The 14,446-nt window shown below is 38.6% G+C and overlaps 1 protein-coding gene across 7 annotated transcripts in view; it reads right to left on the bottom strand.

Annotated features, from left to right (window-relative positions):
• Window positions 1–14,446, bottom strand: part of tox2 (TOX high mobility group box family member 2) — a 235,417-nt gene that overhangs the window by 58,118 nt on the left and 162,853 nt on the right. For all 7 annotated transcript variants that reach the window (XM_041783960.1, XM_041783956.1, XM_041783958.1 and 4 more), the window contains one exon: window positions 2,197–2,484. In XM_041783960.1, the coding sequence (XP_041639894.1) occupies window positions 2,197–2,484 (288 nt within the window). The remainder of the gene's footprint in view (window positions 1–2,196; window positions 2,485–14,446) is intronic.

The following is a 14,446-nucleotide window of genomic DNA, read 5'->3' as shown; positions in this document are numbered from 1 at the left end:
TCGACTTGAGCTGGAATCAATAAAAGCATTCACATCTGTCCCTAATTTAAAGCCAAGTATTTAATGAAACATCAAATGCAACATAAATGTAAATATCAACCTCTGCTCTAAATTTCTAGAAAAGCCACATTTCTTTGAACCAATTTACTCAGCCCAGCTTTACTTCCCATGTATGGATGTATATGCGCACTATAAGAGAGCCTATAGACTGCATCATGATCCATGCATGTGCTTTACATATGTCATTTGTTGTGATAGAAACCTGCTCAATTTCCTGCAGTTCTCATGAATGCAATTACAGTTTGGAGATGCTAATTTGTCGGAGGAGGAGCGGTTCCATGTGCAGCTGAGGGAGTAATCAACGCGTATTCATGTTTGAAGGCTTGACAGATTGACCGATGCATGCTGCCGAGGTAGATATGATGCTGATGGATTTACCCACAATCCTTTTCTCCATGCATCAGAGCTGACATGACAACCACTAAACAACCATTCAGTGAGTCCCTCTACTTAGCCCCCTTGTTCATGTCTTTTGAAATTGCATATACCTCCTCATAGGGTTGTAATTTGTGCAATTTTAAAGCTCTTTAAGGAGCTGTTATGGATATTTTGCAACATCCAAAAAGCTTTGAAAGTAATTTTAAAAGCCAAATCATCCAGTTTCTTACCAGCTTCTTACCCCTTTTTCTCATGTATTAAAAATGACATTTTTCTTATAAAGTTGCCATTTGTTTAAAGTGAGTAAGGAGAACTCTTGTAAATGGCTGTTTATGATGTTTTACAGCACTTAAAAGTTGGAAAACCCTTTTTCAAAGAAAAGTTATTCCAATTTTTTACAAACTCAATCCAATTTTTGCACTAGTATAACCTCTTTCTTTATTCTTCAGAATTCAAACAAAGAAACTCTTAGTTTTGCTGTTTTGGATGTTTTTCCAATTCAAAAAGACTTGTAGTTTTAGTAAAGTAACACCTTTGGCACCCTATCATCTTATGGCCCTTATTCACTGCTCTTTATTTGCTTTTATGTATAACATCTGTTCACTGTTTAAAGAGACTTGAGCTTGTGTAGCACTTTGTTGACATCTGACTGCTCAAAGCAGGTCACACCCATTCACACACTGACGTAGTGGATGCTTGTAAAGTGTCTATTAACTTATCCCATTCATACATATTAACACACCACTGGCACAGCAGTTAAGGCAATTTGCTCAAGAACACATGGACATGCAACTGCAGGAGATGAGGATCAAAATCCCAACCTTTTAGCTATGCAGTGAGAGGGTATACATGTGACATCACATTAACTCATTGAGTGCCATTGACGTATATATATGCCATTTAAAAAACAATGCTTGAGTGCCATTGACATTTATATACGTCAAAGTGTTTTTCACCGGCTGGCACAAGGGGGCGCTCTCACGCTCCCTGTGAGTAATTTTGGGGCTTCTGGGATACGTAGTTGGAACACTACAGTCAGAAGTGACGTTAAATCAAACATCAGAGGTGGAGACCCTGGGGTCAAAGAGCAGAGCGATCGTTACGGAGGTAATCTAAGCCAAATCAAATCAAATCAAAACTGTGAAGTTACCTTAATTAAGCCACAGAACAAAGCTGTTCAGTTGCATTAGCATATAATGTGCGCATTCAGTTTGGGATTAATTTGATAGAATTTCTGCCAAAACTGCAAAAAATAGGTATCATTGCTGACGTTTTAGATCTGTACTGTGTCTCATAGTCAAACTACAAATGAATAGGAAGCATCGAATGGTAAAAACACACATATATGTACAAAACAATGCAATAATTTCCTGCAGGCTTTGTTTTGTGGATTTCCTGATGTTGGAATCAGATACATATAAATGCCAGAAAATCAGCTGTCCTACCAGTTGTTCTGACAGAATGGGGCTCCCTTGTGGGAAAGTGACATCAATGCATACCCTCGATTAATAATATCCCTTCAAATGTCTACTTTTTTGGTGAATGCTAGAGTGGTTAATTTCACACTGCAAATCTAAAAGAACTTCAGTTTAAACATAACCCCTTTCCTCTACGGCATTAAATGGTTTGACTTTAACTCAAGCTGAAATGGTCCAGATCATTTGTTACCTCTTCTGAAAATGTTCTCTGTCTCCCTCAACTTCAGGTTATTTCTGCTCTTGCTCCACCTTGATTGGTCCAGTCAGTAATTGTACTCACCGAGGGCATTTGGCTGGAGACGAGGTGGCTGTCCTGTGCCAGCATGTTGGACATCATGAGTGTGGGCAGCTCGGGGTACGAGTACGGGTTGATGAGCCCATTATGTGGCAGCGAGTGGCAGAGGTACCCTGTGGAGTCGTGCTCCATCAGGTGAAGCAGGGGAGGCTCGGGGTGGTTGGGTGGGGTGATGGGGGGGATCTCGTAGTCCTCGTCCCCAGCTCCGTTTCCACTGGCCGTTCCTCCACCTCCGCCTCCTCCGCCGCCGCCACCAGTCTGACCTGTGTAGCTCTAAGAGAGACAGAGAGAAAAATATTTTAGTTTAAGGCCATACCAGACATTGTTATATCAAAGTCAAGTGACGAGTTTTGTGAAGATGAAGACATTTAGTGAAAGAAGTACAGCTCAACATACAGAGTTCCTCCACAGGCCATGGCATTTACAGGGCCTACAGGAAATCATCGTCTACACAGAGCAGGTTTAGTAAAAAATACTGCACTACTGCCACATCACCTACTCATGCCTCAGTCTCCTTAAACCCATTTAGACCCAATGCAGCGCCAGCGCTTTTAGGATTATGTCATTGTTTTTGAGATGTATCTGACAAACTGCCCTGTGATTGGCTGAAATACATTGGGTCTGAATTGGGGGGGTCAGAGTAATGGAGGACCCCATTGAGGTTAGCAAAGAAACTGTCCATCCTAAATTTAAACAATCATTAACAAGACAAACTGTTTCCTGACACAATCAAATTTTTGGTTTGGTGGTTTCTTTAAGCAGTCTGTCTTATTGTGAAAGTTTTACCTGTAACACACAACAAGCTTCCTGTATAAAAGTCGTTCTTTCCGTCCTTTGTTTAAAACGCTGAAGAAGACTGCTAGTTGAAATGTGTTCGTTTTATCTGATATACCGCCTCACCCAGAATTAAAACATTTAAAAGGACATTATTAAGAGCTGACCTGTCAGTTTTATTTAATGTCTTTTTTGGTTCTGCACTGCAAGAAGCTGTATCATTTAAGTGTGCTTTTTTTGCCTTGTTTAGTAACTTTTATATCAAACCTAAAGACTTACTCTTGCTTGCTCCAAGTAATCTGTGCAATAACTAATATCTATATGTATGATCTGTACATGTTTGTGTATATGTATATATTTGTGTATGTATATATGTGAATATAGGTGTACATATACATATCTCCACCATACCCAATCTGTAATATATCCAACCTGTACATAACAGTTTGTAAATACTATATATCATTTGTATTTGTATTTGTATTCGTATATGTTTAATTGTCGCCAATCGCCCGCTTTATCTACAATGTTTTTTGCTGCTGTAAATTGGAATTTCCCCTTGTAGGACTAATAAAGGAATGTCTTATCTTACAACAAAAAATAAACATTTTACTTACTTCTTGCCAGTTTCATTATGTAAACACCTTCTTAAAACGGTATGAGCCTTTTTTTAATTTTCATTTTGCTATATTATTGTTGTCGGAGGTCCCACTGGACATTAATGTTGGTGTATACAGTTTGTCCATGATGATACCTGCAACATTCTTTTGCAGCCCCTTCAAAAGCTGATTTGGGTCCAGGCGGTGACTGTTAACCATGAGGCTGGCACTAACACTAAAACACTACACATAAACAAGTGGAAAACTGAAACATTTCTTGTTCTTATTCTTTAAAAAGTAGGTCTTTGGGTGGCAGTGTTGGGAAAACAACCACAGTGCACACTTAAAAATGACTAAAAATGCTGTAGTATACCTGCCAGGTCAGTAGTTGGCATTCTAATGAAACAACTTGCACACCTGCAAATACTCCACCTTTGATAAAGCAGTGAGGTGTAAGTAAACAGACAATGAGGTAGGATTGCTACTCCAAATGAGAGTAAATGTGAAGAAAAAGTTGACTATAAGAAAGCAGCCCGCTGTTGTTTCATGCACCCTAATGTAGCTGCATAATGTCTCCATTTTCAAAAGTTTACATAGCGATGAATTATGAAAACACAACAAAAGGTCAACATTTTACCAGCTGGAATTATTGTCATGATAGCCCCTCTTTTTCTGATTGTATGTATATTGTACGTTGCACTTCATGTGCAATGCTGCTTTTAAGAATTGCAAAAAATGTTACTTGATAAGTTGATATGCAATGCTCAGTGTAGAAGTGTATGTATTTATGAATGCATATTTTGCTTGTTTGCACATGGAACTTGTGCAATGGCTCTTATCTGGTATATTTCACTGTCCACTCCTGTGCACTGTCCCTTTTAAACAAACAGTACTATTCTTATTGCTTGAAACGGCAAAATGAAGGTAAAACATCAGCAGCACTGCAACTTTGTATGTTATCAGTACTTGGACACTCAGTTAAACTGACTTTAATCAAACACAACAATACAACATTATTAGATGCATCATAACATATCTAAATATGTGATTTATAAAATGAGGAACACTCAGGATTCCCAGTTTCTTGCAGTGGTTTAAATCTATTTTTGTCACAGAGTGACATCTGTTCTTAATAACATTTGGTTTCCTCTAAGTATTACTTAGGCCACTGATTAATTAAAATCTCTGGTGTTAAATATTAATGCTTGGCCTTAAAATGAACTTGAAGCATCCATTCTTCAATAATAAATCTGTTTTAGTGTGGGGGAAACATCAGCAAAAATAGAAAGAGTTCGTTTCTTATTATGTTAACATCTTTTTTCATAAAGGACTTTTAGTTCCCTTCCACTCCTGAAAAAGCTTTGTAAACTGTTTAAATTCTGATCTGTCATTTTGTTCAAATAGGTGTAATTTTGTTTCAAATGTTGAACGTCTCATTTCAGAACAAAAACTCAAAGCTCAGCGCTGGGTAATAAAGGCGAGCAGCAGCCTCTGTATTTGTGTGCTGTCGCGCTAACACAGTAAGTCCAATCAGATCAGAGTTCTGCACTGAGCAAGAAGAAAAGAAAAATAGCAGGGAAATTCAACGGGGAATGAAAAGCAATTTTGTCTGAGACGATCCAACTTGACTCCCATTGTAATGACTGAGTCAAATTAATCATCACAAATAATATTCTGGTGTCAGCCATTCAAGGGTTTTTTAATAGAATTTTTATGATTCATGTCTGGCGGTATACATCAAACAGTCAGTTCTGCAACATTTCTGAAATCAATTCAATATCATCTTTGTGTAGGCTGTCATCCTCGGCAGCAGAGTGGTCATTTATCTCTCAAACAGATACTTTTAGAAAATAAGGGGCGCGGGGAGATGGAAGAAAGGAGAGAGGATACAGGGCACATTTTTTTCTTGTTTATCTCAGCGCTGTTTTATTATAAAGGTGAAGGTAAAGGCACATTCTCTAATACTAAGACCATATAAATAACTGCTTTGTTAAGATTTATAACAGACAGTGAGATGACATATTACTCAAGGAAAAAAAGGTCTATTTTACTGTAAAAAAATCTACCCACATTGATGAAGAGCACCAAGAGTTTTTAGCTTGTTATGAAACATGCTGGATTAATAACGATATCTCTTTTATGTTGAAAAATAAACAGCACCATCAGCTTAAAGAGTCATTGTTCCAATGTATTTTTTTAGTGCCTGTTAACACTGTTGAGGGGTCGGTGTCAGATGAAGAGATGAATTGCACACTACATAAATAGTCTTGTTTACATTTTCCATTCAAATTTTAAGTAGTTTGTGGCAAATTTGACTGTTTAAAGTAAGCAGAAAGAGATATTTTTTGTCACAAAACACGACTTAGGCCCTTATATCCACAGGACAAAATCAGCTTACAAATAAAAGGTGCCACAGGGGGGCGCCAAATTTGAAGCTCATTGGCACTGCAATGATCAATACTGCCTGGAAACTCAGTCGAGTCAGCTGGCTGAAGTCCAGCAGCAGGTAGAAAATCACAGTTCGCAGGATATCAGATCACACAAAATATATTTATTGTGGAAGTGGATGCTCTTGGGGCCTAAACCACGAATGGATTTTGCATGCAAATAGCACCAGCATTAGTCCAAGTCAGCATCCACTATTTGCCCTGTTTTAGCACCATAGCCACCCCAAAAAAAAAAAAAAAAAAAGATCTGCACTAATCAAATGCCAATGCTAACATGACCACAAAATATGGCAGCTGTGCTCTTTTTCTATGTGTCATGTGATATGCTGTCTTTATCTGTCATTTGCAGGTTTAGTGCACGCTAAAGAAGCAAGCAGATGTGTCCCATGGTCTTCTCTTTTGGTTTGGTTTGTATTTTGCTGTCTGCTTTGGTTTTACAACATTTTGATCAACATGCATTGTTTTAAAATGTGCATTATAAAAAATGTGACATAACTTGAGTGTAACCTGAACAAATGCAGAAGCAGCTTGTTTTTAGTTTATAGCTGGGGCGTAGCTAGGGATATTGGGCCCCCAGAAAAAAATGTATCACAGGGCCCCCCTTAACCTGCTAGCCAAGCAACAAATGTTGCATCATTTTTACAAATATCACTGCATTTTTATGTATATTTAGGCATAATTTTCCCATTTATGAGCAATCATTTCAATGTGGTTGAATTAAATCTACTTGTATTATTTTGCAGCGCTGGACATTTGGACATTTTTAAGGACAGAGCAGGAGCCCCAGTCTATCCAGGGTGTCATGTCATATTTATGCCCTCTGATGTTTCATCGTTAATATGAATGTCATGGAGATGTAATGAGGATTTAATGATCCCACCTATTTGCTTCAGAGGAAGTAACATAACTGTTACAGGCCTGAAAAATGATTTGTGGTGCCGACGACCTAAAGCAGCGCTGTGTTTGCATGTCCGGCTGTGTAACCTCCCACTGTGTGTTTAAATGTGGCTCAGAAGGCAGAGTCAGAAAGTTGTGGGTTTGATTTCCAGCTCCTACAGTCGCATGTCGATGCATCCTTGGGTAGGACACTTAACCCCAGTTTTCTCCCACTGCTGCATCTGTGGTGTATGAGCGCATATGGATATGTATGAAAGGCTTTTAAGCTCTCTACATAGCAACCTTTGCCATAGGTGTGTGAATAGTAGAGAATGGGTAAGGGTGACCTGAGTTGGAGAGGCACTTTGAGTGATCAGAAGTGCTATTCAAGCTCAAGTCCATTTACAGTTGACATGCCATACTCACATGTGCTGCAGCAATGCAATATAAAATGACACTGATATCATGCCATTGCAGAATGAACATGAATGAGCAAAGGTGCAATGTTGGCAAATCTTTGTTACCACGCTGCAAAGACTGAAGCTTCTTTTACTTTTACTCTATTTAATATTAGTTGATTATTAACCTGAAAACCATGAGTGAGATTGATTTGTCTTCTTTTAAACATGGAGTATGTTAAAATTGTGAATTACTTCCATCATGTAGACTTTGCTATCGTCTAATTTTGCTGTTTATTTTCTAGTAAAAGCAGCTTTAAATCAATTTGTTGTTGTCATTTCTGGTGGAAAAAGCCTTCATGTGCCTCTAAGTACAAATGAAAAGAAAATGTTCCTTTTACAACAAAAGCTTTCAGAAAGATTAAAATGTATTTAATGTCTTTTAAAGCAATCTAACACAGTAAGCATGAAGAAACAGATGAGAGGAATTTCATTAAGCTACAGAACCTAAAACACTGAAACAGGTCTTTAATTTCTCCACAAAAAAAGGGACGGCTGGAATGTTTTATTGTGTAACAAGAATGCAGACACAGACTCAGCGTTTAAAGCATGCTTTTATCTGCCTTCATGTTACACCAAATAAAGAAAAAGAAGAGGAGAGGAAGTGCGATTGGCTCAATTTGATTTACTTTGTGCTGAAAAAGCCTGTGAGCCAGTTGATATTAATTTTCTGGCCCGTCCTTTGAAGACAGATGTTTTTGTAAACCTGTGGGGATAATGTTATTGTTTGGTCTAATGGACAAGAGAACGAACATTTCCTGAGATTCAATTTCCCTCATAATTGTTGGAAGGAAACTAAATTGTCTGCTGTAAACATTGGGGCCATTGTGTGAAGTGAGTCCCCGTGTGCGTCTCCCTCTGAGCCTCTCGCGTCGGCGTCATCTTTGTGCCACAGCCTTTTTTGACCACTGCAATATAAAGGCCGGCACGCTTAGTCATCAAGTTGCATGTTCATCAAGCTTTTGTTTTCATAGTGTATAAATACATAACCAAACTACAGAGACATTTCCCAGCTCCTGTATGTTTTTTTGAAGGGCCTGGGATTGAGGATGTGTCATGTGTTAGATTGCTGTGAGGGCTCATCCAGTGCCCTTGATGATAAAATGTAAATACCAAGGACATTCCCAGTTGGATTGTGGCAGGATAAATTATTCATATGCTTCTATTCAGAATGAGCTTGCATGTTCAGGACCACATGTACACTCTGGCTAATGTATACTCTTTTCTGCTTTAAAAGTAAAATCCAAACAAAGGCGATGTATTTGATGGATCGTGCCGTATAGAGCAGCATGTGTCCTAGTATGGAATTGGCTTTTCAAACAAAAGCTTTTCCCTTTTTTTTCTTCCTCTTTCTCATCATTGGTTTACTTTCAATAGCCAGCAACCAAAAGCAGCATTTCACAGATTCTATTTTCTCACAGAAACATCCTTTATTTTCCTCCTCTGATCAATAGCACGCACTATAGGGAACATTATTTCCAATACACAGTATGCTCAGTCTGCACAGCGAGAGAAACACAATCTGTAACATTTTAATTAAGAGACAGATCTCTCCACTGTAAGTGTTACATACCGGCACACCTTTCATTTGAAAGAAACAGATGAACAGACAGTTGGTCTGGGACTGAGAGAGAAAATAACATTGATTGGGGAGCTTTCCAGCTTGTCTTTTATTTTGGCACAGATCTCCGCCTCCCTCTGCAGCACTGCCGGAGTGTTCAAGGCCTTCTGGAGATGATATTGACTGTGGCTAATGGCTCATTATCTGTACATTCTCTCTTATTAGATTATTGTTGCAATGTCTGTAGAAATCTGGATCCAGGACGTAACCCAATTAATAACAAAATGTTTATTTAGTCTGTAAAATGACTCGCTGTCAAATGTAATTCATAGTTACAACAAAAGAGCTGCATGCTTTTCACTATCTGTAAAACTCTAAATTCTGTGCATTAAAAACAGTTAGAGGGATTGATTATTTCTCTTTTTGCTACTTAGACTGTTAGCATTACCTTACAACACAATAATGCATTACAATTTTTTTATTACATTAATCATGCTATCACGCTCTGCCACTTTGCCACTTAAGGCATGTTGTATGTACTCATTTTTGTCCCTTTTGGCACACCATACTTAAGCTGTCTTCCTACTGTAGTGATAGAAAAAACAAAACACCGCTACACACCTAAAGAAATTCCTCGATGGCTCAGTTGGTACATCAAAAGTTTTACTCCCTTTGTCAGATGGAATTGAAATATCAGTGAAGTACTTCACACCAGAAACAAGCAGCACTAATTTTGACAGCTATTCTCAGTCTTAGTCTTTAGATTAAATGCCTTTTAACTAGATTTACTTGACAGAAACTCAAAAACATTTAAGTCTAATTTTAGTCCATAAAAAGTCCTCACATTTTAGTCTGATCTTTTAGTCCAAGCATTTATTCTTGAGCCTGAATCTGGTGTGAAATCATGGTAGTATGCCTCATGCACACTGCCAAAGCTGGGATCCCTGCTTTCTACAGCTGAGAGGTAGAAGAGTTATAGATGCATTGCATTTTGACAGATTTACCCACAGTGGAGAATGATTTTGGATGTCCGACAAAAACTGAATTACATTTTAGTCTTGTTTTAGTCATCTTGACAACACTTCACTTACTTTTAGTCAGTTTTGGTCATCAAAGACCTATTTTTGGCTCGTCTTTCTCATGAAAAAAGGTGGTTGACAAATATTTTAGTCATAGTTTTAGTCAATGAAATTAACACTGGACACAAGTAATCTTTGGCACAAGTTAAAGGTTACCACCACCCTGCAAAGCCAATTGATTGGTAAGGTTCCATGTCTGTCAACAGGAAAATCTGATAGCAATGGCTGCCACAGTTGTAGCATTTGGCTCAGACGTAGCTATAGCATTGAGATAGTTTAATCAGGACTGGACCACATTTCTTCATTAACATGAGCAAAGAACCACACTGAAAGCTTCTCCTAGCCAAGAATATGTTTTAGCCCCTTTCCTGACCGGCCTCAGCATGAGTTTTGTCCACCAACAAGCTCCACCGTTCATAAACTACAGTCGCGCCTTCCTGTCTGGCTCAGGTTACAACCAGAGCTGCATGCCTACTACCTCATTTTGTCTTGTCGCTCTGATTGGCCTGTAATGAATGTGACAGACAGAATGGTTGTCCAGTCACCTGCCAAGAAGTTCTTTGAAAAAAATTCCTGCCCTTCTCAAATGCTTTGAATGGGAGGTTTTCCAGATGAATGTGAAATATATCCTGTGCAACGGAAATATAAAACAGTCTATCTTGTCACTAAATCCAAAGTATTAACTATAGCATTTGATAAATAGGTGACAACAGATCAGAGGCCAATGAATACAGCGGAAGTCTCGTGTTAAAAAGATGCCCTTAGATTGGCAAATGAAGACCAGTTACATAAACCTTTTGCATCCAATATCCTACTGTCTGTTCTGTCCAGCCTTCCTCACTTGAATGACAAAAGACACACTGTATATCACTTATTAGATGCAAGTGCTAAATAAATACTCCTGTTTGACAAATTCCCCCAGTCATCTGTGTAGTGCACAACTTGTGCACGGAAAGTTCAGAAAGCTCGTCAGTATTAGATGCCTGTAAATTATTTGATGAAGCATAAAACAGCACTTTGCATTATAATGTGTCATTTGCATCAGATGCACTGAATAGGCTAAAGTTAATGCTAGAAAATAGAATTACAATTTAAACGTGACTTTGTTTACTGGTGACTTTCACTGAGGAGATGTTGAAAATGGAAAGAATACTTGCAAATGCCTCTTTGTGTAGTTTGATTAGCATATTTGAACATTTTAATGAACAACTAAGCACAGAGGTGTTAGCAAGGATTACTGTGGACTGTGTTTTATTAAGATCACTGCAGAGATATGCCTCTTTCAGTCTACTCTTCACAGTTTTTGTCATACTGAGTGCCCTTGAGGTGATTTACACCTAGAATGTAATTGTTACTTAAAATGCATAGTATAGCCTCAAGTCAATACTTGCACTTCCACTGTCCAGTCTGGTAAGCGGTGTCATAATGGTGACTTCTCAAAGGGTCTTTACTGTGCCTGTAAAGGACAATACTGTTGCATTGAATGGGGATTAGTGGATGTGAGTGATAAAAGTGATCTTGAAGTAACTGAACTGTTAAGCAGTTTTTCTTGTTTCAACCTCATGTTACTCACTTAGCAGACTTTGTGTCAGTGTATTATGTGTATGCTAGAACATCTCTGCTGCACAATATTCGACCTCTCATGTTTTTTTACTCATATTTCCCCTAAATAATATATATCTCCTGCAGTCTTGATAACATTTGAATCAATTGCTCAGCCCTACATTGTGCAAGCATTATTTTGACAGGTGGCCCACAAACTGTGACCACTTCCTCCTCAGAGCTATCAGACTAAACATTAAGTCTCACAATATGAGCATGAATGCATCAGCATATTCAGGCCAGTTGCTCGCGTGCCATACAGACACAGACTTTGGAGTCCCCTCAAGTCTGCGTTTGTTTCGAAGAGAGAGGGCGGCACCGACAGCTCGGAGACAGACGATGACAGATCTGCCTCGGCGCTAATGTGCACTTATCTGCCTATTGGAGAGCTTTGTCACAGAAGTGATTTATGCTTAAAATCCTCTGCGCACTACCATTTCCATCACCTCCAACACACTTCGTTCCAACACCTTTTTTGTGCATCGCTCTGCACGTGGAGACAAAGTCAGGGCCTGTTATCTTTCCTTTCCACGCAGTCCAGTTTGCAAGGGAAACTGTGGATTAATCTTAGGGAGGAATTTGAGAGAATGTTTCATCTTTTTCACTCTGAAACCACTCTTTTGAAGAGAGATTATAATGTATTTTTGTGAATGATCCTGTTTAGGAGTGCACAAGGCCACTGATTTAATCAAAGACAATAAACAGGGTGATAAAGTCTCTTAGTCCCATAACTGCAGCTAATAAAAGTGTTTAACCATCGCATTGTCCAGCTGGAGAGAACATTAGTTGTGTAGGTTAGATGATTTCTTCCTATAAAGTTTACGATACAATACAATACAATACGTTACGATACTATCTGACAGTGGTTCCCCACCTTTTTTCTATTGAGCCCCCTCTTCACATATCTAACAAAAGCTGCGGCCCTCCAGGATCCACTCAAAAAACAGTGACACACTGCTGTCAAAAATATGCATCAAATTGAATTATTTTTCATCACTTTAAGCCAAACAAAATAACCAAAAGCACATGTGTGATGACCAAAACACTTTTGTATGAACAATTCATGTATTTTATCATTATTTTGGTAGTTTGAGTAACCCTAATTTTAACAACCTCAGAGCAGACAGACCCTCGCACCCCCCTGAAGTCTCTGGCGGCCCCCTAAGGTGGACCCAGACCCCAGGGTGGGAACCAAGGCTATACGATACTATATGATACTATACAACACATTATGATACTAAATATAAGATATGACACAAGCCAGTATGAACCGATACGATACCATGCGATACCATACAATACTATGCAATAGGATACAATACTAAATGATAAAATATGATATGATACTATATGATACGATACAATACTCTATGAGACAATACGATACAACATGTTACAATGGTACTTTATGATGCAATATGATATGATAAAATATGATACGATATGATACGATACATTTGATATGATATGATGAATCCTACATCCAATTTGTGGGTGCTGTTATTTTTGCTGGGGGGGGGTGCAATGTTTTGGCTACATATTTCTGGGGCTGGCATGTTCTCCATCACTTGGTTTGGTGCTAAAAGGCTGTGTTGGTATTGGGGGGACAAACAGACAGGAAGCCAATCTATTGTTGCGGTTTTCTGGAAGGAGGAACTGAACTCTCAAAGTTCCTGAAGTGATAAGTTGACAAGAAAAAGGGCAGCTTTAACCTAGAACGGACTAATGGGTATGTGTTTATCATGTATCATATTCACTACAAATGACTGATGGATTTCTGTAAAATGGATCAAACACAATATGATACAATATAATCCGATACAGTATGGTACGATACAGTATAAAACAATCAATGGGATACAATACGATGCAATACAATAGGATGCAATATGGTACTTAACAATACGATACAATGGGATATGATATGATGAAATACAATACAATATCAAACAACACTTACTAATATGATAAGATACAATATGATACAATGCATTATGATATAATATGATACAACACTGTATGGTATGATACGATATAATAGAATTTGATACATACAGTTCCATTCAGTATGATACGAGGCAATATGATACAATACGTGATGATGTGATACAATATGATACGATACAGTATGATAGCATTGGCTAGTGTCTTAAATGTTAACTGTCAAATTGCACCCCTAAGAATTCCATATAAATTTACAAAACAATAGATTTTCTTGTTAGTAAATGATTTCTGTTTTTTGAAAAAGAAGGCAAATACTAAATACCTAATATCTTTAATCTACCACCATCATTTATTTTTCCAATGCCAAATTCTGGAAGAAAAAATGTTTTCTCTTCAGTTGGCTGTTTCTGATCCCCTCTTTTCTTTTCCCTCTTTCTCGCTCTCTCTCTCTCTCTCCCCCTCTTTCCCTCTCTCTCTCTCAGTCAACTCAGGCTTAATTAAAGCCATAGCTGTTCATCTGCTACAATATCATGTCAGGGGGTATCAACACACCACAAAGCCGTCTCTGGCAGAGCCCAGAGAGAGAGAGAGAGAGAGAGAGAGAGAGAGAGAGAGAGAGAGAGAGAGAGAGGGTGGAGAGATCCAGTTACAGCCACCCTACACCTCCACTCTCCTCTTCCTCTGTTGGCTGCCCAGACCAGTCTACAGCCTGCCCCCCTCACAGAGCCCAAACAGTTCTGGTCCCTGCTCCGCTTCCCCGTTCTCCCCAATGGACCCTGATCACCCCCCTTCCCTCCCCTGTGTCATCTCATCTCTCTCTCAAACAGCCAGGCTGCATTATTTATCAGTCACTATGTTACTGTTTGGAAATCATGAAAGGGGCTGTGGGAATGGG

This window comes from Cheilinus undulatus, linkage group 3 (genome assembly GCF_018320785.1).
Source record: "Cheilinus undulatus linkage group 3, ASM1832078v1, whole genome shotgun sequence".
Taxonomy (NCBI): Eukaryota; Metazoa; Chordata; class Actinopteri; order Labriformes; family Labridae; genus Cheilinus; species Cheilinus undulatus.
Note: the sequence above shows the minus strand (reverse complement) of the source record. Positions and strands in the feature narration are given on the sequence as shown.